At 50.4% G+C, this 20,095-nt stretch overlaps 1 protein-coding gene across 5 annotated transcripts; it reads left to right on the top strand.

The window, feature by feature from the left end:
• The first annotated feature begins 1,072 nt into the window (after window positions 1-1,072).
• Window positions 1,073-19,848, top strand: LOC142361146 (uncharacterized). Of its 5 annotated transcripts, XM_075418489.1 has the most exons (6): window positions 1,073-1,150; window positions 1,953-2,398; window positions 2,492-3,801; window positions 4,397-4,531; window positions 5,328-5,457; window positions 19,491-19,848. In XM_075418489.1, the coding sequence occupies exons 3-6, from the start codon at window positions 3,464-3,466 to the stop codon at window positions 19,584-19,586; spliced, it is 699 nt and encodes a 232-aa protein (XP_075274604.1). In that variant the 5' UTR covers window positions 1,073-1,150; window positions 1,953-2,398; window positions 2,492-3,463; the 3' UTR covers window positions 19,587-19,848. The 5 variants fall into 5 exon arrangements, with proteins under 5 accessions (XP_075274604.1, XP_075274603.1, XP_075274606.1 ...); XM_075418488.1 differs by lacking the exon at window positions 1,073-1,150 and having other exon boundaries at window positions 1,239-2,398; XM_075418491.1 differs by lacking the exons at window positions 1,073-1,150; window positions 19,491-19,848 and adding an exon at window positions 5,570-10,202 and having other exon boundaries at window positions 1,239-2,398.
• Window positions 19,849-20,095: the final 247 nt, after the last annotated feature.

Below are 20,095 nucleotides of genomic sequence, written 5' to 3'. Positions count from 1 at the left end.
CACCCAAAATGTAACACAGAGATCTGACAGTAGGGATTGCAGCTATAAAATGTGGCATTCTCTTTGCCACGGCTGTCGTGTTACGCTAAGCCCGTTACTTCCCTTTAATCCTGATTAACACGCTCTCTTTCCACTCTGGGGCAGGTCCTCTGGTCAGCAGGAGTTCCAGGGAGTCGGCTGCTGCTCTCCGCGCAGGAGCCCTGGCTTCAGGCAGCCTCCGCCTTTGGGCTCCTTCCCTGGAGGAGCCGCTGAAGCGATGAATGAAAGGTTACTGAAATGAAAGAGAACTCCCGGCATCCACCCCAGCAGAAGAAATCAGCGCATCGTTCGTTGAAGATATCCATGCTTACACAGGGAACACATGCTTGCCCAGTGGTGCCAGTTCAGGGTTGCCATCAGAGGGAGAGGAAGAGGAGGGAGAGGTCCTCCCCTGCTAGCTACAGACTTCTGCCCGGCCTGCCAGGACCAGCCCAGCCCCTGGGGTGCCCTGGGGGTGCTCGCTCGTCTCCCGTGCAGCCGGGGCAGAGGCCGCTGGACCCCTGCCAGCTTGGGCTGCATTGCAACCCCAACCCGCTAAGTAATGTACAAAATAAATACGTTTTGTGGGATGCAGGGATACAAGCTGAGATCCGGTATCCAGGGGCCCTGCTCTTCTAGGTAGTGCTGGTACTCACAGGTAACATCTTATTCCCTGCATTCTGAAATCGTGTGGTTTGCTAAAGTTTACAAATACGCACAGCAATCAAAAGTTATTAAATGTAGCCGATTTTAAAGGACGATGTGCCTTTAACAAATGCTATATATATGTTATGAATATTGCAAATGTTATACCATATATTTTATAGTTTGACTGCTATTAATGGGGACAAGCAACATGTTTGTAGTCTAAGAATACTGAAATGGGTTGGTTTATTTTTTCTAATTATAGAATTTCACATTTACTCAAAATAGATCTCTGTGTACCTGTTATGAAGTATTTCATTCTAAACACAAGTACCAGACAAATGAGTTGGAGTGGATCTTGACTTGCATCAAGAAATCAAAGCAGGCATGAAGGGAAGAGAGTACTGTACGTCAAACAGCGGGTTTTTAACCTTGCAGAAAAGACTGATTAAAAGATGGCGCTTGCACTTCAAAGAGAAAACTGTGGGTGTGTGCATGTGATGGACAGTTATAATATTAGAAATAATTAGAATGATCACACTTTTTCGTGTTTCTTAAAGAACACTTCTGTGGAGTGGTACCAGTGCGGGGCGATGCTGTGAGCGGCACCAGGTGGTACGGGCTGCGCGGCTGGGTGGTTGCTGTTGCCCGCAGCTTGTAGCCGTTCCCCACAGCTGGCAGGCGCTCGGGGGATGCTCCGTCTCGCACGAGCCTGGCCCAGCCAGGGCTCTCCCATCCCACTCGCCGCAGGAGAGGGCTGGCGAGCCTTCCTGCAGCTGTGGAAGGGGCCGTGCAGCCTGCGAACCTCTGTTTTGCCAGCACCAGACAGCAAAAGCGAGGGAGGAGGGAAGCTGGCTGCAGCAGCGGGCGGCCAGCCGAATGGCAGTGACGAGCGGGGAGGGCCCAGTTTAGCGAGCGTTCCTGGAGCTGCCCTGCTCCTACCAACAGCAGAGTGTCTTCAGCTCTCCCCGATCCCTTTCCTTGGAACTCGCCTGCTGACAGACACCCTGAAAACCTCTTGTTCTGTCTCAGGCTCGCTCACCTGCAGCCCCTTTATGGAGCCTAGCAATTCTAGCTCATCCGCCAGCTATTTTGGCATGCAAGGACCTTCCCAGCCCGTGCAAAGCACATGGCTTTGTGGTGGTGGGTTCTGTGCCGCGGCAGCATGTCTTACCGTGACTACTGCCTGGGGCTAGGTGGGCTGACCGTATGTTGGTATCTGCGGCATTATGCGAATTTTCTGTCTGTGAACACTGCCTAATTAAGTGATGTTCCTTAAATGTTTCCAGTGGGGTTTCTCGGAAGTTGTCTTTGAGCTGATGCTCGCTGCTGTTACCAGCACACGTCCAGGGAGCCGCTTAGCATGTGCACTGCCGAGCAGCCCAGCTGATGGCTGCGGGGCAGAAGGAGCGCGGCTGGAGGCACGGCTCCAAAACGCCACAAATCCCAGTGTCTGTGCCGGCTGCCGAGACATGTGGGCAGGAGCCTCTCGGGAGCACCACGGTGTGCCGGGTGGGTAGGACAACCCGTCTCACGGCAGCTCTCAGCCAAGGAGCCGCACACCCATGGGCTGAATAACAAACCTCCAAAACCAGGGTTTTTCTGCTCAAGAGTTCTGGAAGAGCGTGACCGGCACCGCTCAGCCAACTGCGGTGTGGATCTCGCGGTGTGGCAGCACTGATGGCTGGGAGATGGAAGTCGCAGATGTGGCTGAGCCTTTTAAAAGGCCGCAGAGGTAATCCATTGATCTGCTGATTAACGTCAAGCTTTTTTACCAAGCTACCTCTTGGGAACGGCATTTGTGTAATTATTGTTTCCGTCCCTTTAGGGTCTGCAAAATGCTGGGAATAGCAAATACTTTCCAGAAGATTGGAAGCGTTTTTGAGGTCTGATGCCTCTACTGGAAATCTTTGAAATAATCTGCAAGAATGTGGTTGAAGTGATGCCATCAGCCCCGAGCACTTCCGTTGCCTTCCCCTGAGGAGCTGATAGTGACCGCTCTTGGAGACACTGCTGGGCTGCATGAGCCTCAAGACATTTTGTCCTGTGTCTCCAGCAGCGTCTAAAGCCCGAGGCAGTCTGTGTTCTCCAGAAGAGCTCGATGCAGAGGAGTCATTTTCGTCATCTCGATTTGTGCAACGCTCTCCCAGTAGAGGTGCAGATCCTTGTGCAATAACAACCGCTTGCAAAAGTTACTTTTGTGGAAGCTCTAGAAATAATCAACCGATCTCGGTAGTCCGGGGCCATGGGCAGGAGGAGGAAGGAGCGGTGCACTGCTACGCTTTAGCTTCGTTTGCTTTTATTTGTTGCGTGTCCCCAGAGGACATCTTTGTGCTTTCCCAGTCATTTTGCCTCTGATAGCTACTCCAAAAGCAACAAATACGTCCAGCAAGCATCCAGGTGCCCTGAGCATCCCCCGAGTGACAGCCCCAAGAGCTCGGCACCGCTCACCCTGGTCCAGAGCCCGGCGTCGGGCAGCCTAATCCTGACGGTGCTGAGGCAGTGACTGCTTTCCTTTACCAGCCTGCTCGGGCATTTGGCAGCTTCTGTTTTGTGAGTTCTTGCAAAAGCTCTCCTTCCTCTCCCGTGCAGAGTGGCACAGGACTTTGAGCTAAATCTTTAACCGTGGACTTTTTTTGGCATTTATGTGTGTTAAACCCAGCTGACGTCTGTGGCTGGCGTGGGGACAGGGAGTCCGAAGCGCTGAGACCACCGGCGCGTGGAGGCTTTCTGGCAGCGGCGGGGCCAGGCAGGGGGCTTGCCCTCGCCTGTTTGGAGGAGCGGCAGGCAGGGTCGGTGGATGGTCCCACGTCCCCACCCAGAGCCCACGGGGGATGGAGTCCACGGGGAAGAAGGGTTTGTGCCCAGTTACGGTCCAGTGCGCAGCGTGGAGCGGGGCTCGGCTCTCAGCGAGTGCTGCTGGGCGCAGGGCTCGGGCGAGCAGCAGCAGCCAAAGCGCTGCCCTGCTCCACTGCAGACCTGCAGTAAATGCGCTTGCACTACGTTAAAATTACTTTCTCAAGTGTATTTGTCAGTGTTGATGTTTTCCTTAAGGAAAAGGAGCCCATTCCAGGATGTGCCTGCCCATTCGCTGCGTCTGGCCGCACCAGTATCTGCCACGACTGCCACCAGGTTTGGGTGGGTGCAACGACTGTTGAGCAGCATCTGGCAGTGCCGGCGCGTGGTCGCAGTTATCTGCAGGGAAGGAATCCTCTGCCATGCAAACTCCGCATAACCTTTGTGGCGTCTTGAGCAACAGTAAAGAATCTGGGATTGGGAACTCACCACATGGTTATTTATTGGTGTTGCATTCCTGGGAGGACAAACCAGGGCCTTCTTGTGCTAGGTTCTGCAATTTAAAAAAGCCTTTGCGTTGATGAATTTACAGCCTAAGTGGCGTTGTTCTGTTCTTCATTACAAGTTGTTTTTCAGAAAACAAGACCAGTTTATTAAATTAAAATCTCTCCTAAAATAGAAATTCTATTTAGCAAAGTTCCTCTGTGCTTGCATTCTTGGTATACAACAAATCTATTTACTTCTCTAGTTGAGATTGTACATGTTAAAGAACATCATAACGTTTCTTTAAATTTGTTTGATGTTCTTGTCTAGTTTTGTGTGAAAGTTGGGATTATGTGACCGTCTTGTGGCTGTAACACTTGTCAGTTCATTTAAATCGATGTTTTAATTTCTTATTTATTATCACAAAGTTTATTGGTAATACCTAAATTTACAGTGCCTGGGAGGAAAAGCTGAAGTGTGAACTCACCTGTCACGCTGGACATGGGAGAAACTGCGCAGAGAGCGATGGCGGGTTGCCAGGTTCACAAGCACTCTGGGGTGCCGGTTGCTCAGTCTGTGTGTTTCAGAGGTCAGTTTTAGATTGTTTTTCATATCGTGACGCAAACGTAAAGTAAGCCTTTTTTGGCAAAAGCTTGGAAGTGACTTAGAAGTGTAAGCATCTACTGAGAAGTGGGTTTTAAAATCTCAGCCATTCTCAGGGCAGCAGTGAATGATACACATTTTGCACAAGCAGGTGACTCGTGACTATGGGTGTCTTGGGCAGAAAACGGAGAAGCAAAGCCTGCAGGGATACGGGCAGGTGGATTCACGGGGCCAGTGAGTTAGAGACTTTGCAAAGCCACCTTCTGCTTTTCCTGTTTTCAGTGGGTTTTCATTTAACAAAGAAAGTAACTGGAAAAATTACCCAGAAATATTTGACCTTCAAAAAGGCCTCTAAGGCACAATTACCTGATGTTCGCTGAACTGGTTCACGTGGTTCCCACTCTTAATGGCTTTCTAGGTTCACCCATGTGTGAAAAGGGGTCTGATTATATGGAGGAGGGCAAATGAGAAAAGAAACCTCAGAAAGGAGAGAAATGCACCAGGGAATTCTACTGGTTATGTTTGCTTCAAGGGAAGGAAAGGGCAAATAAATGTAGCCAACTTGAAGTAGCCTCTTGTCTTTAAATCTCAAAAGAAAGCGTAGGAGAGATGTGGGGTGTCAGCAGCGCTCAATATAAGTTTCGTAGAGTCAGGTAGCAATCGTAGAATACATTGTACTTAGCTTTCTTAGCCAGATGACAAATTCTTTTTTTTTCCCCAAGTACAACAAAAATATAACAAAAATTCTGTTTTCCCCCAATGTCTTTTCTTTCCTTCTGTAGATGGTTGCCCTGCGCACAGGAGATCATTTGCCTGTCCGGCCACCAGTGCTCATGCCAGGGGCTGGCCGTGCCCTCTCTGCAGTCGTTTCAGCTCTTTCCACTGCATGCTGCTGACACTGGAACAAAGCAAGTGAGTTATCTAGGGCTGCAATCTCTATTAGGCTTTAGGGAAAATACTTTTTTAAGGAAATAAATTCCATGGTTGGCACAAAAGTGCCTCTACCGTGTACTCTTTTCAGTAGAAGGTATCACCAGGTGCACATAGAAGTATGACTTGAATAGTTCAGCACTGGCAGAGACACACAGCAGCGCTTTACGTGCTGCCCCTCTGCTCCGAACCACCAGCAGCATCGCGTGGGTGCACAGGGAGGTGGGCCTTCGTACCCTGTGAAAACAGCAGCACCTGAAACTTGAAGGCTTCCTGAAACTGGGGAATTGGATTTCCATCTTTGAGGAGAGAGCACAGCGCAATAGGAAGTACGTTTGTATGGAAGCAAATTATTTTAAATAATCTTGGAACTTAAAGACTTTCATGAACAAAAGCAAGTAGTCGGTACCCCTTCTGTCTGCGCTGTCTAACAAAAGGAACAAATCCTCTGAGACGGGCTAGAAAGGCAAGAGCATCGACATGAAAATTGTACCACTGAAGCATGTTTTAATTATTTGACCAAGTATCCCTGTGAAAAGAAAAACAAACCAACAAACAAAAAAACAAACAGATTTTACACTTGAGGTAGTGGCTTGAAAATTGAAACTCGAAATCCAGACAGGTATCAATCAGAACTTTTGAGTACTCGAGTCTTTCAACCTTGCTTTGTAAAGCAGTGGTGGCTTCCAGCATCCCTGGCCATCGTAGCCTGTTCTGCCCGAGCAGGCCTTCGATCTGAAGACACGTTTTGATGGTGTCCCGCTGTGTCTGCAGCGTGTGTCTGATTTATGGCTGAAACCTTTCCCTTTGGGGATCTGAACCACTGTTTACCACGGACGAGTGGGCTTGTGCTCCAGGGCATGGCATTGGTACCTGGCCAAGACATGCAGGCTGGAGGCGAGCGGTCGAGCGCACGGTTACAGCAGCAGCTCCCAGAGCCCCTCGGCAGCAGCCCCACGCAAGGCCGGCTCCATTTCAGCTGACAGCAGTGTCAATATGGGACGATGTGGAGTTCGTCAGGCTCGTGCCTCCTCCTCTTGGAGGCTGAACAATGCACGCACGTCCGTGCTCCTGAATTCAGGCCTGTTCTGGCAATTTATTCACCTGATCCTTAAATTTACCTGTTCATCTTGGTCTACACCAAGGGCAGCGAGCTCTGCCGAGCCTACAGCCGTTAGCTGTGGGCCACAGCCGGGCGCCTCGGCTTGCTGGGGAGGCTGGTGGAGGCTGTCTGCCTTCCCGCAACGCCTGCTGCTTGGGAACAGCTGACCCCAAAAAGGGGCCGACGCACGGCACCGAGGAGCGTGGCTTCACAGGAGCGCGCTCCCTGCATTTCTGACGAACGGGTATGCGCTGAGCAGCTCAACTATGGCAGAGAGACTGAAATGCTTGAGAGGTTTCTCCTGGAGCCCGCTTTTAACTGTGTGTAGCCCTGCTTGGAGAAGGGCTGTAGCCAGTACATGCTTTTAGCTTGAATTTGCACTTCTGCAGTCTGGGAGGAAGAATGGAAGAAATGTTCTGAGAGCAAATTCCATGTACGTCTTCTGCCATCTGCTAATAGCATGTGTGAGCAGCTCTGCTGCCAGAAACTGAGGAACAAAGATAACGTCGTTGTGGAGAAAATTGCACTGCTCTGAAAATGAGACTCTTATTGCAGATGACTCGATAGCTCAGCACCCGCTGGGGCCAAGTTCTGCTACCAACACTCGCACAGACCCAGGGTAATGTCGCACCAACCACTGTGAGCCCTTACAGGGGCAACGCTCTTCCTGCCCAGCCTGAAGAGCAAGTCAGTTTAATAATCCATTCAGTATGATGGCCTGGTTGGAATCCCAGAAATGAAATTATTTAGGGCGGGAGGAAGGACTAAAGCTGAAGAGCTGCCGCACTGAAACCACATGCTGGCAACTTACAGAAAAAAAATGTGGGGAGTGCAGACAGCGGTGAAACACCGAAGAGACTGCCGGAGTTAACCTTCCCATGTCTCTTCTCGTGCAAAGTCTCATCTGTGCGACACACGTGTGGGTGCACCCTTCACCGCGGCAGCGACGGCGATGGGATCCAAGCTGCCCCGGTCCCAAAGTGCGAGTCTCGTGGGGACTCCTGCACAGCGGGTACGCAGGGCAAGGGAGAAACGTGAGAAAGGAGCTCTTCAGGAGTGAATTCTGAGCTCTAATGCGGTCTCGCTCCTCCCCAGGCACCTGGCATGGTAAAGTCGACAACAACCGTTTTTCAAACCCTTCTGTTGTTCACTGTTTTACAATGGCGTGGTAGCAGATGAGACTGGTTATCAGCAGGGACAATGATGAAACATAAATTGTGCGAGACGTGCACGTAACATGGCAAAAAAGGTGTAAAAATGATGACAGGATTTTGTTTGTTTGATACAGCCTATTAGAAAAGGCCATGGTGAATAGCACTGTCTGTAATTCTGCCTGCAGTCAGCTCCATTTCGTCTTCCTCCAGGACTTAGCCTGTGATATTTCAGAAAAATGTTACTAGTAGATCTCGGAAGTGTTTAAATTTCAGTGCGGAGCTGGTACAAAAACAGTCTGGTTGCTCTCGAAGCAGTCCTCTTTAAGGCAGAAGAAAGAATAAAAAGATCTGCGTTTTGCCTTAGCAGACTGGAATGGATATTTCAACCATTACTGCCAGGGCAGGAGGGGACATGAAATACAAGGGAGGTTTCTGCATGGCTGCTTACCCTTGTCCTGTCACTCAAAGCCCTTGTCCCAGCCCCTCTCCAGCTCTCTCGCAGCCCCTCCAGGCACAGGCAGCTGCTCTCGGGTCTCCCCGCAGCCTTCTCCTCCCCAGGCTGACCAGCCCCAGCTCTCCCAGCCTTCCCTCCCAGCAGAGGGGTTCCAGCCCTCGCATCATTGCTGGGGCCTCCTCTGGCCCCGCTCCCACAGCTCCAGGTCTGCCCTGTGCTGAGGGCTCCGGAGCGGGACACAGGACTCCCGGGGGGTCTCAGCAGACCAGGGCAGAGAGGCAGAATCCCCCCTCCTCACCCTGCTGCCCACGCTGCTGGGGATGCAGCCCAGGGCACCGTTGGCCTCTGGGCTGCCAGCGCACGTTGCTGGGTGATGTTGAGCTTCTCGTCAACCAGCACCCCTGAGCCCTTCTGCTCAGAGCTGCTCTCAGTCCCTTTGTCCCCAGCCTGTAACTCTGCTTGGGATTACCCTGACCCATGGGCAGGACCTTGCCCTTGGCCTTGTTGAACCTCATGAGGTTCACACAGGCCCACCTCTCCAGCCTGCCCAGGTCCCTCCGGATGGCATCCCTTCTCTCCAGCGTCTCAACCACACCACTCAGCTTGGTGTCATCGGCAAACTTGCTGAGGGTGCTCTCGATCCCACTGTCCACGTCACCAACAAAGATGTTACACAGGGCTGGTCCCAGTGCTGCCGCTGAGGAACACCACTCGTCACTGGTCTCTCCTTGGACATCAAGCTGTTGACAGCAATTCTTTGAGTGTGAACATCCCACTTGATATTACATTGTGAAACAGTTAATAACATTTTTAGGAAGGGAGGGGAGCTGTTTATAAGCAGCTTTTGTGTCTTTCACATTTCTTATTTCCCTGTTAAAGTAATTGTATTTATGGCAGCGCAAGATGAACGCAGGAACGGCTCTGGCTGGGGTGATGTGGTGGCTGCAGGTGATCGAACACTCCAGCCCTGGCTCGGTGCTCCCTGGACACCCAAATCTCTGGGTGCGTCAGGCAGCAATGACATATGTGCTGGGAATGCAAAGTTTCTACCAAAGATGTGTAAGCTCCTGATTCTTGCATCACTCCTAAAATCCTAGCATAATAAAATCCTAAAATAGTATTACAGAGTTTCTTAGGAAAGTTCTTACACGCGTTGTTACATGTGTTGATGAATCGCACATTCCTTCTGGACCTACGAAAACGTCTCTGGCTGAAATTCTCTCTGTAAGAGATGCAAATTCATCATTCCCAAGTGGCGGCATGTTCTTCTCATCAAACCCAAACGGTCTGGTGATGAGAAGGGACTAAGCATATCCCCCAGACCCGAAGATTCTTTTATTTTTTGTTCAAAGCAAGCAGTCACGTCCCTGGAGAGGTGAATTCTTGTGTCTGCTCCCCATCCTCTTGGCTCTGATGAGTTGCCTTTCAAAGCACACCAACCCTTTATCCCCTGATGCCCCAGGCCCGTTGCGAGGGAGGGACAAGCCAGGCAGGTGGAGGGAGAACCTTGGTGGGAAAGAGCGGGGCCGGCGAGCGCGGGTGAGGGAGCAGCTGCCCCCACGGACGGAGCCTGGGAGGCCTGTGCGAGTGTCAAGGGGCAAAGAAGGCAAGAAATGGCGCAGTGGAGGGGCAAGGAAGAGAGAAACCGGAGCACTGTGGTCTTGGGGCAAGGAGAGGCACCGAGGAAAGGAACATGGTCATCAAGACATGAAAGCTGATCCTCTGTGGAGGGCATCCAACCTTTCAGGCTTCACCACTCTTCTTTGTGCCAAGGCTTTCCCGTTCCTCCTCTCCTAGAAGCTGTCCCTAGTCCTCCTCCTGTGCCTGCTTGCCAGAGCTGAAAGGACGCACTGTGTTGCCAGTTGAATGCACATCCATGCCCGGATCAGGCTTTTCTACACCTATCTGCAGTCTCATTCCTACGGGCAGAGGCAAGGGAGGCTGGGATATTAACAGCTGCTAAAGGATATTAACAGCTGTCGAACTGCTGGGTAAATCTGCTAGTTGGAAAGCCACTAGGATGGCAGAGTGTACAAGGTGTGCAGCGCTTCGAAAGTAAACATCCATTTACAGCAGGCTCATAAAAATCTTTGAGGCACTCAACAGCAAGAAGCCTCTGGCTTTTCACCCTTGTGTCTCCAGGAGTTATTGCTCAATGAGGGAGTCTGTGGTGGTTTTTGTCAACCGAGAGGTAATTGTGAGCAGCTACGCAAATAGCCCTAATTATGTTGAGAAAAGGTTGTTCCCTGAAAGCAGCTAGAATCTGTGAATAAACATATTGCCACAGGTGACCACCTGATCTGTGCATATGGACCTAAAAAAAGCCAGTTTGCTAAGTTTAAATACCTCAAAATAAAGCTGAGCAGACACCCGACGCCAACAGCTGTGCCTGCTGCGTGCACACTGCTCCTCCTGTGCTGTGCAGGGCTTGGTGGAGGAGGAGAGTGCAGCCCAGGTCCCCGTGGCATCGCAGACGACCGCAGAATGTTTGGCCAGCCGGCAATGCCCTCCTGAGGGGACCAGCGGGCTTAAAATACAGGTCTCTAAATACCAGATGGACAAAGAGAGATGAAGCGACTCGGCCCCACAAATGGGGGGATGGAGAAACCCAGCGGCTTGTTTTGCTTAATCCTTCTGCAAACACTCTCAACGGCTGCTGAAGTCCCAGTGGAAGCCCCTGCCTTTGCGAGCATCGCCCCACTCAGCCAGCCCGGAGCCGACGGGGACAGCGGGGACTCACTCCTGCCCGGAGCCGATGGGGACGGTGGGCACCCACTCCTGCCCAGAGCCGACGGGGACGGCGGGGACCCACTCCTGCCCGGAGCCGACGGGGATGGTGGGCACCCACTCCTGCCCGGAGCCGATGGGGATGGCGGGCACCCACTCCTGCCCGGAGCCGATGGGGACGGTGGGCACCCACTCCTGCCCAGAGCCGACGGGGACGGCGGGCACCCACTCCTGCCTGGAGCCGATGGGGACGGCGGGGACCCACTCCTGCCCAGAGCCGATGGGGACAGTGGGCACCCACTCCTGCCCGGAGCCGATGGGGACGGCGGGCACCCACTCCTGCCCGGAGCCGACGGAGATGGTGGGCACCCACTCCTGCCTGGAGCCGATGGGGATGGCGGGCACCCACTCCTGCCCAGAGCCGACGGGCACGGCTGCAGAGGGATGCGCCTGCCGAGGGTGAAAGCCTCACGCACCCTGCTAGCAATGGCCGCCGGTGTCCCGGGGCTTCAGCTGCGGCTGCGGCCGGCTGTGCGGGACGGCGAGTGCTGCCCACTGCCTGTCACGCAGAGCCGTGGGCCCCTCTCCCCCGCAGTCCCCAGCCCACCGCCGCCCCGCAGCGTGGAGACACCGGAGGGTCGGCTCCCACCAGAACGCGGACGAGCGGGGCTATTCGGCGCGGCAGCTGGGCTTGCCCCGCATCCAGCCTGTACCAGCCTGTCGCCTTGCACACAAAACATGCAGAATTCAGTCAGCTTTTGGATTTAAAAAAAAATTTTTTTTTTTTGGACCCTTGTAAAAGAAGTCCTTAGGACTACAACTTAAAATACACCGTAGACAAGACTTTATGGTAGCAAACTTTTAAAGAGATTTTACAGAATTGTTTTAAAGCAATTATGGAATTACAGTTGAGGAAACTCAGGAAAGAAATATAGATGGAAGGGAATAAACATTATATCCGTTCAAATAATAATAAGGTGGGAATGTGAATAAAGGTGAGTTTTAGAGAGCTGAATAATACGTACCAGAGAGACGAAGGATTGTCACCAGTCCTTGGGATGATCAGAGTCTGCCGGGGTCTTCCGGTGGGGCAGCGCTCGCCCCTGAAAAGCCACAGGCTACTGCAGCAGGCCCGGGGCCGGTGTCAGCGCGGTGCAGAGCTGTGCTGGTCTGCGTTACACGGAGGCTGCCACAGCCCTGCTATCTCCCGCATGAAGCAACGCCCGTATCACCTCAGGCGATGGGGAGAAGAAGTCCATCGGCCCACACGGCCTCTCTGCCAGACAAAACCCAGAAAAATGACTCACACCTGCAATGTGAGGGTTTTCCTGGCAACTTCCAAACAATCGCTTCCTTTCATGCCCAGACATCAGTCGCTGAATTTCCAAGATAATAGGTGACCAGAGACAATTAGCAATCAAGATATCAGGTGTTTCCTTTGCACACCACAGCAGCTTTCAGCAGAGCTTTGTGCACACTGGACCTGGCATGAGTCACTGCGTGGCTCGGCCATCGGCTACAGCCGTTATGGGACAGCTCCGTCTCTGTCACGACTTTGTGAAACCGCAGTGAAAACCGCACAGCCCACCAGCACACAGCAACAGCCAGAGAAGGTGCAGGCGTGAGCGCAACGTGCGAAGGCGGTCATTGCGTAAGTAAGGATGCTGCTCAGCACCCTGCGCTGCTCCCGAGACCAGAGACCCACACTGTTGGAGTAAGCGGACGAAAGCCATTTCTCTCCCTGCTTGTTTACACAGGCTTGCACAGCCCTGAGCGTCAGTGATCACTCGGAGCAGTGCTCTAAATAGCCCCAGCCAGCACCACATCCCTCTTTCAGAGAAGTGTTTTGAAACATTCACCCAAACTTTTCAGCAAGGAGCAACAATTACGGGAATGGGAATAGCAACACAAAGTTAGAACAAAGGAAGCCACGGTGGAAGGGGCAGACTACCTGAGTCCCCAGCTGCACGTCAGAGATTTATCGTGCTCTTAGCAGCCTCAGCTGCATTTCTGCAGGCCTAGAGACCGGGTGTGTTTCAACGGCTGTGTACTTCTCACAGGTTTAGTCTGGGGGTAGCAACTGTAGCTATCTCAGCAACGGCAAGGCCAGGTGCTGAGGAGCTGGATTGCTCTAACATGCTTCTCCCTCTTTGTGCACACTTTGAACCCAACCCAGAGACATTTTTTGCTGCCTGATCCTCACTGGGTCCCTGCTAGAGATCAGTCTTGTTTTTCTTTCCTGGCTTCTCTATAATTACCGAGCATGAAGCCGGTAAATGGGATGCAGGATTGCTGCTGGTCAATTCCCTGTGCTGTAGACGTGCAGGCAGAGGCAGGGCTGTTCATACCGACTCTTGTGAAGGCTGATACGCAGTTCCTTAGTGCAGCAAAGTGCTGCTGGGTGAGGAATGACCTCCTCTGATTTACTTTGAACCTGCCTCTTACGACCCTTTGCTCTTTTTGGCACTCTTACCCACTCGGTTCGATGGCTTCTAGCATGTTGCCTTTCTCTGAATCTTTTCCAGTTCTAATGTGCCTGTTGGAGATGAGGCGACCAGAATTGCAAACAGTGCTCAATGTCTCGCTGACCCCTGGATTGGTACCCTACCATAGTTATGTCTTCTGTTTTGGTCCCTGTTTGGTCCCCTAATAATTGCCAATGTTAAATGTGTTGGGTTTTTTTGACCACTGCAGAGCACTGAGCTGATGTTTTCACACTATCTATCTAGCACAAGCTTCAGTCCTTGCTCCTGCCTGGTAATGGTCAAGCTCATCTTTTATAGCTGAAGCTAAAGCTATAATTTTTTCTAGTTACATCACTTCACAGTTATATGCTTTAAATATAATTTGCTGTTGTATTGCCCTGTCCTCAGTTTTGCTAAGCTCTTACGCATTTCTTTGTAGTCAACTCTTACTACTGCAATACACTGAAATAAGTGCTAGCAAACCTCAGTGCGCTGGGCTGTAAGCTGTGCTGACTCAGGAGCTGCTAGAGGTCCTGTTCAGCATTTTCCCTCCAGGGTTAGCAACATCCAAGAGAGCCAAGGCAGGAAACTGGGGACAGTTACAGCATCACTCATCTCAGTTTAATTTACTGTCAGATGTAAATCAATGCCTTAATCCCACTGTGATAAAAATCTTTATGATCTCTGCGGTGGATAAAGCTGTTTGGTCAGGCCAAATAGTCAATTTTAAGCCAGTGACTCTAATCCACTTTTTCACCAAAGCAGGTGATTTTGTAATTACTGCATATGCTAGATCCCACCAGGAAATCATTACTCTATGATGTTAGCTGCAATGCTAAATTTACTTTGGACTCTGCTAGAATATGTGATGGAGTTGTTAGTTTGCTTCATTCTCACATCAGAAACTGCACTGACACGTAACAGATGAAGCAAGTTCCTTTGCACTGTTACATGAACAAAAAAGATTAGAGTAGCATCTTCTTCAAGAATGATGAGCAAGCATCTTTAGTTCGATGAAGACGGGAAGTCTTGTGGTTAGACACCCACTTAGGAGCCACAGGACTTGGCTTGTTTCCACTACTGAACAGATTTTTTATATTATCTTTGAGCTCCAGCTTCCCCATTCAGGAATTTTGTGAAGTTCAAGTGATTCATATTTCCTAAACTGATTTCTCTCTTCCTCCTGTCACCATTTTAGCTGACTAGGCTTGTTCTTCTTTCTTGCAACAATTAGATTTAAATATGAGTCAACCTGGAAGAAATCAGTGGCACAGGATGTACTAGCTTTTACCGAGAGAATACCCCCAAGTGCACACATTTAAAGAACTGGAGTTCAATTGCAGTGCTACAGCACTGTCCACATAGAAGGTCACCTTCACTCTTCTCAGCTGACACAAACCTGTTCAGCTCAGGAAAGCCCGGGATGCAGCAGACAACCACTGTGATGACAACCATTTTGCTCTTGGGTAGGGGTATGCAAAGCTCCCATAAAGGCATGACTAACTTGCTTTTCTCCTGGTGTATTACGGCAGCTTTCCAAGGATCAATCCCTGCGAACAAAAGAACTCATGAGATAAATATCGTGAGCCTCTAGAACCCTCACTTACTCCCAGGAAACCTTACTACTGACATACATCGTGATGAGAACCTCCTTTGCACTCATCCTGGAGCATCTACTGAAGGATATGATTCAGAGATGGCCTCTTATTGTGGACAGGATGGCATTTCTTAGCTTTCACAATAACCAGACATTGAAACAGAGATGACTGTACCAGAGCAGCCCGTTTCTTTGAATGGCAATGATAACATTAGGCACATACCTCATGCTTCCAACAGAAAGCCCTTGTTGCATTACCCTGGACCAGAGGACAGCATGTGCTTCCCCTTCCTCCTGCCGAGCCCATTTCCCACCACACTGCGCTTGCAGTGACTCTGGGTACTGCAGGGAGGGAATACAGCCCCAGGCAGCTGTTGGCATCGTATATTCAATCACTCCACATCTGCAGACCTGGGTTGGTGACAAGCCAGATAAAAGACTAAGGCCCAAAGTCAGCAGACACCCAGTGCAACCACTGAAGATGTCTGCTTTCAGTAGATGAGCCTGGCTGCCTTTTTTAAGGGACCAAGAATCCTGTCTGGTAGTAAATGTCTTCAGTTACCACACAGAAAAAGAAAAAAAAAAATAACAAACCAAACAACAATCACCTAGCCAAGTCTTTGGAATGGAAAAATCTCAAAAATCTAGATGAGATGGACGTGGCATGTCTCCTGCCTGGAATACCTGGAAGCGTTTGTCGGTAACATGCCTGATCATGTACTGCTGGCCGGACATGGGGCCAAGCCCACAGCCGTTCCCCCGCCAGCTGCACCATCCCTGTCCCTCCTTCTGGCTGCTGCAGAAGCAGGTGACGCCTGGGTGGGACAACTGCCAGGCGTTAGGAAAGACCACTCATGCTTGTGGTTCATTTCCCAGGCAACGCATGCCTTGTTCCCAGATTGAAGCACCGGTGTGTCCGCCACTGTGCTGCGACTGTTTGCAGGAGTGTGCTACAGCACTTCACAGCGCATGGGACCACCGAGGGGGACTGGGAAAACCAATTCAGCAAATAAGGTGAACAGTACCAAACTTTCGGGGGGGGAGGGCGGGAAGAAATTTTGGTGCAATGTTGACCACCCATACTTCAGGGCCATTCTTTGCAGCAAGGCAATGCAGGCAGGCGGAGCAGCGCTCATGTACGGACTGTGCAGGTCCCTGTGGTACGCGCAGCTGAAGCACACACAGGGACTCGCAGCTCAGTCGCAGGGCTGACAAGGCGGGTTCAGGTCCTGCCACAGCTTTGACTCGCAATCTGACAAGACTCCGTGTATTTCAAGTTGCAGAACTTAGCTTTTCATATTTCAGCTTTAGGAATGCTAGACAGTGCTTTTGCCACATTTCATCTATCATATTTCTCAGTTCTAGCCACTTTCCATCAGAGTAAATGAAACCCCTCATTTTGCTGCCTTTCCTCGCTTGTAAGTGGGTGACAGGGAGGTCAGCTTCAGAGGGGCCTTGTGAAGAGGAGGGTGGTAACAGCTGTGAAGTGCCCTGTCCGGTGAACTCTCAAATGAAAGACGGGATGGCTGTGCAAAGCATTATAAAGTCTTTGAAAATTAGGATAACAACAAGGCAGGCTCATATCTTTTGCTAGCGTGTGAGATTTAGAATCACTGCTCCTGAATGGCATTTCCATGCCAGGAACCTCCACCAGCTGCTACGGTCGCAGACCAGACCTTCAGCTGATACCAAAGCATGGGCTGTGCTCCAGTTCTTGGACTCTTTCACCTCTGTATCACCAGGATTTCTTCAGCACAGTCATTAACAGCTCACGCATACCTGCCACACCTTCCAGCACACGCCTCTGCATTCCTCGCCCTGCTCCAAGACATGCCTTTGTCATGGACTTGCGCTCTCGGAGCTCACATTCACTGTCTATCTTACGCACGTCGGATCAAGCAGTCCGACAAAGTGCTGGTAAGCTGTGGTCATGATGAATTCAGCCCACAGTGACCCTGTCCTTGCAAGAACAGATCAAGGGTAGATTAGCCTGTCGCCTAACCAGTACTTTTTAGAAGTATTTTACAACTTACATAAAGAAAATAAGTGCTGGAAATAGGTGATCTGTAGTGACAACCTCTGGACCTTACTACACACATAACACAAGCTAATGTCTGTCACTTAATTCATCCGCTCTCCAATCTGTGACTGAAACTCGCAAGCTTTCTCCCAGCCTTTCCTCAGCCTACAACGATTTCCTGCCATCTCTTGCATTTACCAAGTCTCCCGTTCCCACGCACTGTTGATATCTCCAGCTCTCAGTTTCTGTGACAGAGCGCTCTGTCTTCCAGGGGATGCAGTACCTGGTAGCCCCGATGGCACAAGCTGGGGGTCACAGCACCTGAACCCTGCACGGTACCTTGGCTCTGGACCTCGGCACAGGCTAGCCAAAAAATGACCCCACCTTCTCCCCCTTCTCGTTGCTCTTCTTGCGCAGCGCAGCAAATCAAAACCTCACATCAGCACAACTCCTACTGGTTGCTTGGTTTGCAGTCAAAAAAAAAAAAAAAAATCAAGCTCCTCATTTCCATACAGCAAGCAGGAACCAGCAGCAGTTGGCAACTTTCTAGTCTTGGCCAAGGGCAAAGGAAATAGTTAATCTATCACTCCTTTGAAACACAAATCTCTCTGCCTCTTACTGGGGTGAGGGAAAGATCCGAGTCCTTCACTAATTAAATCACTCAGCTTAGGCTGAATTAATTTCCCCTTTGTCTGTTCTAGTCTCAAATTTTACGCCTTGATTTTTAGTTTAATCCTTTATTTTTAAGGTTTACCTGGCATCAACTGCTTCTCAAAACTATCCATTCTGTCCATTAATTACCTTATTACCTGTTCACCTAACATGGTACCTGATTATAATTAGAACAATATTCTGTCCTGGGGAAAAAAAAAACAACTAAGAAGTGATATCTCAAGAAGAGTTTGTTGTACGGTAGAGAAGGTGTCTCTGGGCTCTGTGTGGGAAAGATGTTTACTGATTACCCTCATTTTCTTCCAGTCACCCTTCTGCACATGCAGGTCCCGCTGACCATTAGATATGAGGTCACGACAGGTTAAGGTATATATTTTGAGAACTTGTTTATGGTAAATAAGCCACCGCTGATTGATTCACCTCATCCCCTTCGCAAAAGAGCATTGTTTAGGAGAGACGCCTGGGAAGAGCGATGGAGACATGTGCCGGAGTCGGCAGCTGGTGGGACAGACAAGCCCCTCTTGTCGTCTATGTGACGGTTCGCACCCTACTGCAGGGCAGGTGCTCTGTGAGGCTTCCCGAGGGAAGGACGACCTGGTGGTGGGACAGGGCTTTTCTCTGGGACTGATCTCAACCCCCACCTGCTTTGAGGCTGTGGATTTCTTTGTTGGTTCACTGCACTACTGTTTCAGTTTAGGAAACTGACACACCTTGAGATGTGATATCACTCCTCTGATTACAGCAGAAACTCCTCTGACCATACACCAGAGCAAGGCTTGCCTGCTTGCTCAGTTTTATTTTCTACACTGAGCTTTGCAGTCTTACATCCATGATAAGCTGGCATACACAAAACTGCACTTTAAAAGTGGCCAGTCTGTTTTCATTGAAAAAAATCCCTCTTTCTGGTATTTTTGCTAGCATCAGTCCCCAGAACACAATCCCTAACACAGGGAACTTGTTCCCCCCTGAAGTGCCAGACAAAAGTTCATGGCTTTGTGAAGTCTTGATTATTCATGCACTTCCCAGTGAGTCACTCCACACCCCTGAATTATTTCTGACAGATGTAAAATGCCCTTTGCTGAATTCCTACTCCAAAGAGCCTTTTGCATGACAGGTTTATCAGTGAATGCAAGCAGACTCATGATTTGCAGTGCTTCATCATCATGGCATGTGTAATACTAAAGATGATGACTAGGGAAACCAGACCCACCTGTATTTTGCCATAGGCTCACAGCCTCCAGAATTTCCCGTCAGCCACACAAGAGGCATTCATGCAACGCAGGTGTGTGTGTGCGGAGACCTGATGTTACCCTGTGGGTCTCAACACACCTATGCAGATGAAAGGAAATTGATCGGCTGAGGGTATATGAATTCACTCGCAGGGATGATGTGGAGACTGAAGTACTAACCTGAAGGCCTGTTTCTGTCACTTTTCACTTTCTTGCTTTCTCTTTGCTGCCAAGAGTGTGCTTACCACTGGCTAAATACTCAGCTGTCGTACAAGTCATGCATGGTCACTGTCCTTGTGTGCGAGGAGTGGAGACCAGACCTTTTCAGCTGTGAGCTAAGGCTCAGCTCTGCTCCCTCAGCCTGCCGTGCTGACCTTACCTCCTCAAAGCTGGAAGTGCACTCGCTGCTGTGTTTACCCACAAACACGGTTAGTACACATTGCTTGGTACACAGTCAGGAGACACAGATAAACTTTCCTCCACAGCCTGCAGAAGACAGGTGTAGGCTGTTTCCCAAAGGCTCTATGGCTTCTTCCTGAAACGAGGGATCCACAGGCTGGCCTGAGGATTTTCACAGATCTGCTTTCTCCCACAGAGAAAAGCTCTTTTATGGGCTCCAACACTGAGGGCACTTTCTCCAAACAAGAACCTCCTCCAAAGCAAGAAGGCAGTTGCAGTAAGGATGCTCTGAGGGGTACCGACAGCTCGGACCTCCCTCTGTGAGCCCTCGGGTGCAACTCTGCTGTGCAGTGCTCAACTATGAAGCAGGAACATACCCACGGTAATTCAACTGCTAACTCTGAGGTAATGCTAACACCGCGAGGTTTAGTCTGGTCAGACGTAATCATTATCCTGTACACTGCACGTATCTCACAAGAAATCGCGTGGAAGCTCTGCTGAGCACTCACCGTTGGAAAAGCCCAGGTACAAATCCCTGTTACCATACCTGCAGTCATGGAAAGGGGCTGACGGGCTTTCACGGGCGGCTGCAAGCGTTTCAGTGACATTCCTGAGCAGGTGGCCAGTTCTGGCCCGACATGAGGCTGAGGACATTACCCCTGCAATGTGAGATTTTAGGCTGGGATTCCACATTTTTCTCCTGTGGAAAACTCTGTCACTGCAAAACAGAACAACAGCATCCAAAACAATGTAAAGCAGTCATTTTAGCAATTCTGAAATCTGTTATTCATCTGGATAATT

Source organism: Opisthocomus hoazin, chromosome 4, assembly GCF_030867145.1.
Source record: "Opisthocomus hoazin isolate bOpiHoa1 chromosome 4, bOpiHoa1.hap1, whole genome shotgun sequence".
NCBI classification, from domain to species: Eukaryota; Metazoa; Chordata; class Aves; order Opisthocomiformes; family Opisthocomidae; genus Opisthocomus; species Opisthocomus hoazin.
This window is presented reverse-complemented; position numbering and strand designations above follow the sequence as displayed.

What these genes read in the sequence shown, in the direction of transcription:
- LOC142361146 (XM_075418489.1), top strand. Translation starts at nt 3,464, where the DNA reads ATGGTCCCACGTCCCCACCCAGAGCCCACGGGGGATGGAGTCCACGGG. An exon ending in ACGACTGCCACCAGGTTTGG is followed by an intron (nt 3,802 to 4,396) that starts GTGGGTGCAACG and finishes CTAAATTTACAG; the next exon opens with TGCCTGGGAGGAAAAGCTGA. An exon ending in TCAGTCTGTGTGTTTCAGAG is followed by an intron (nt 4,532 to 5,327) that starts GTCAGTTTTAGA and finishes TTCCTTCTGTAG; the next exon opens with ATGGTTGCCCTGCGCACAGG.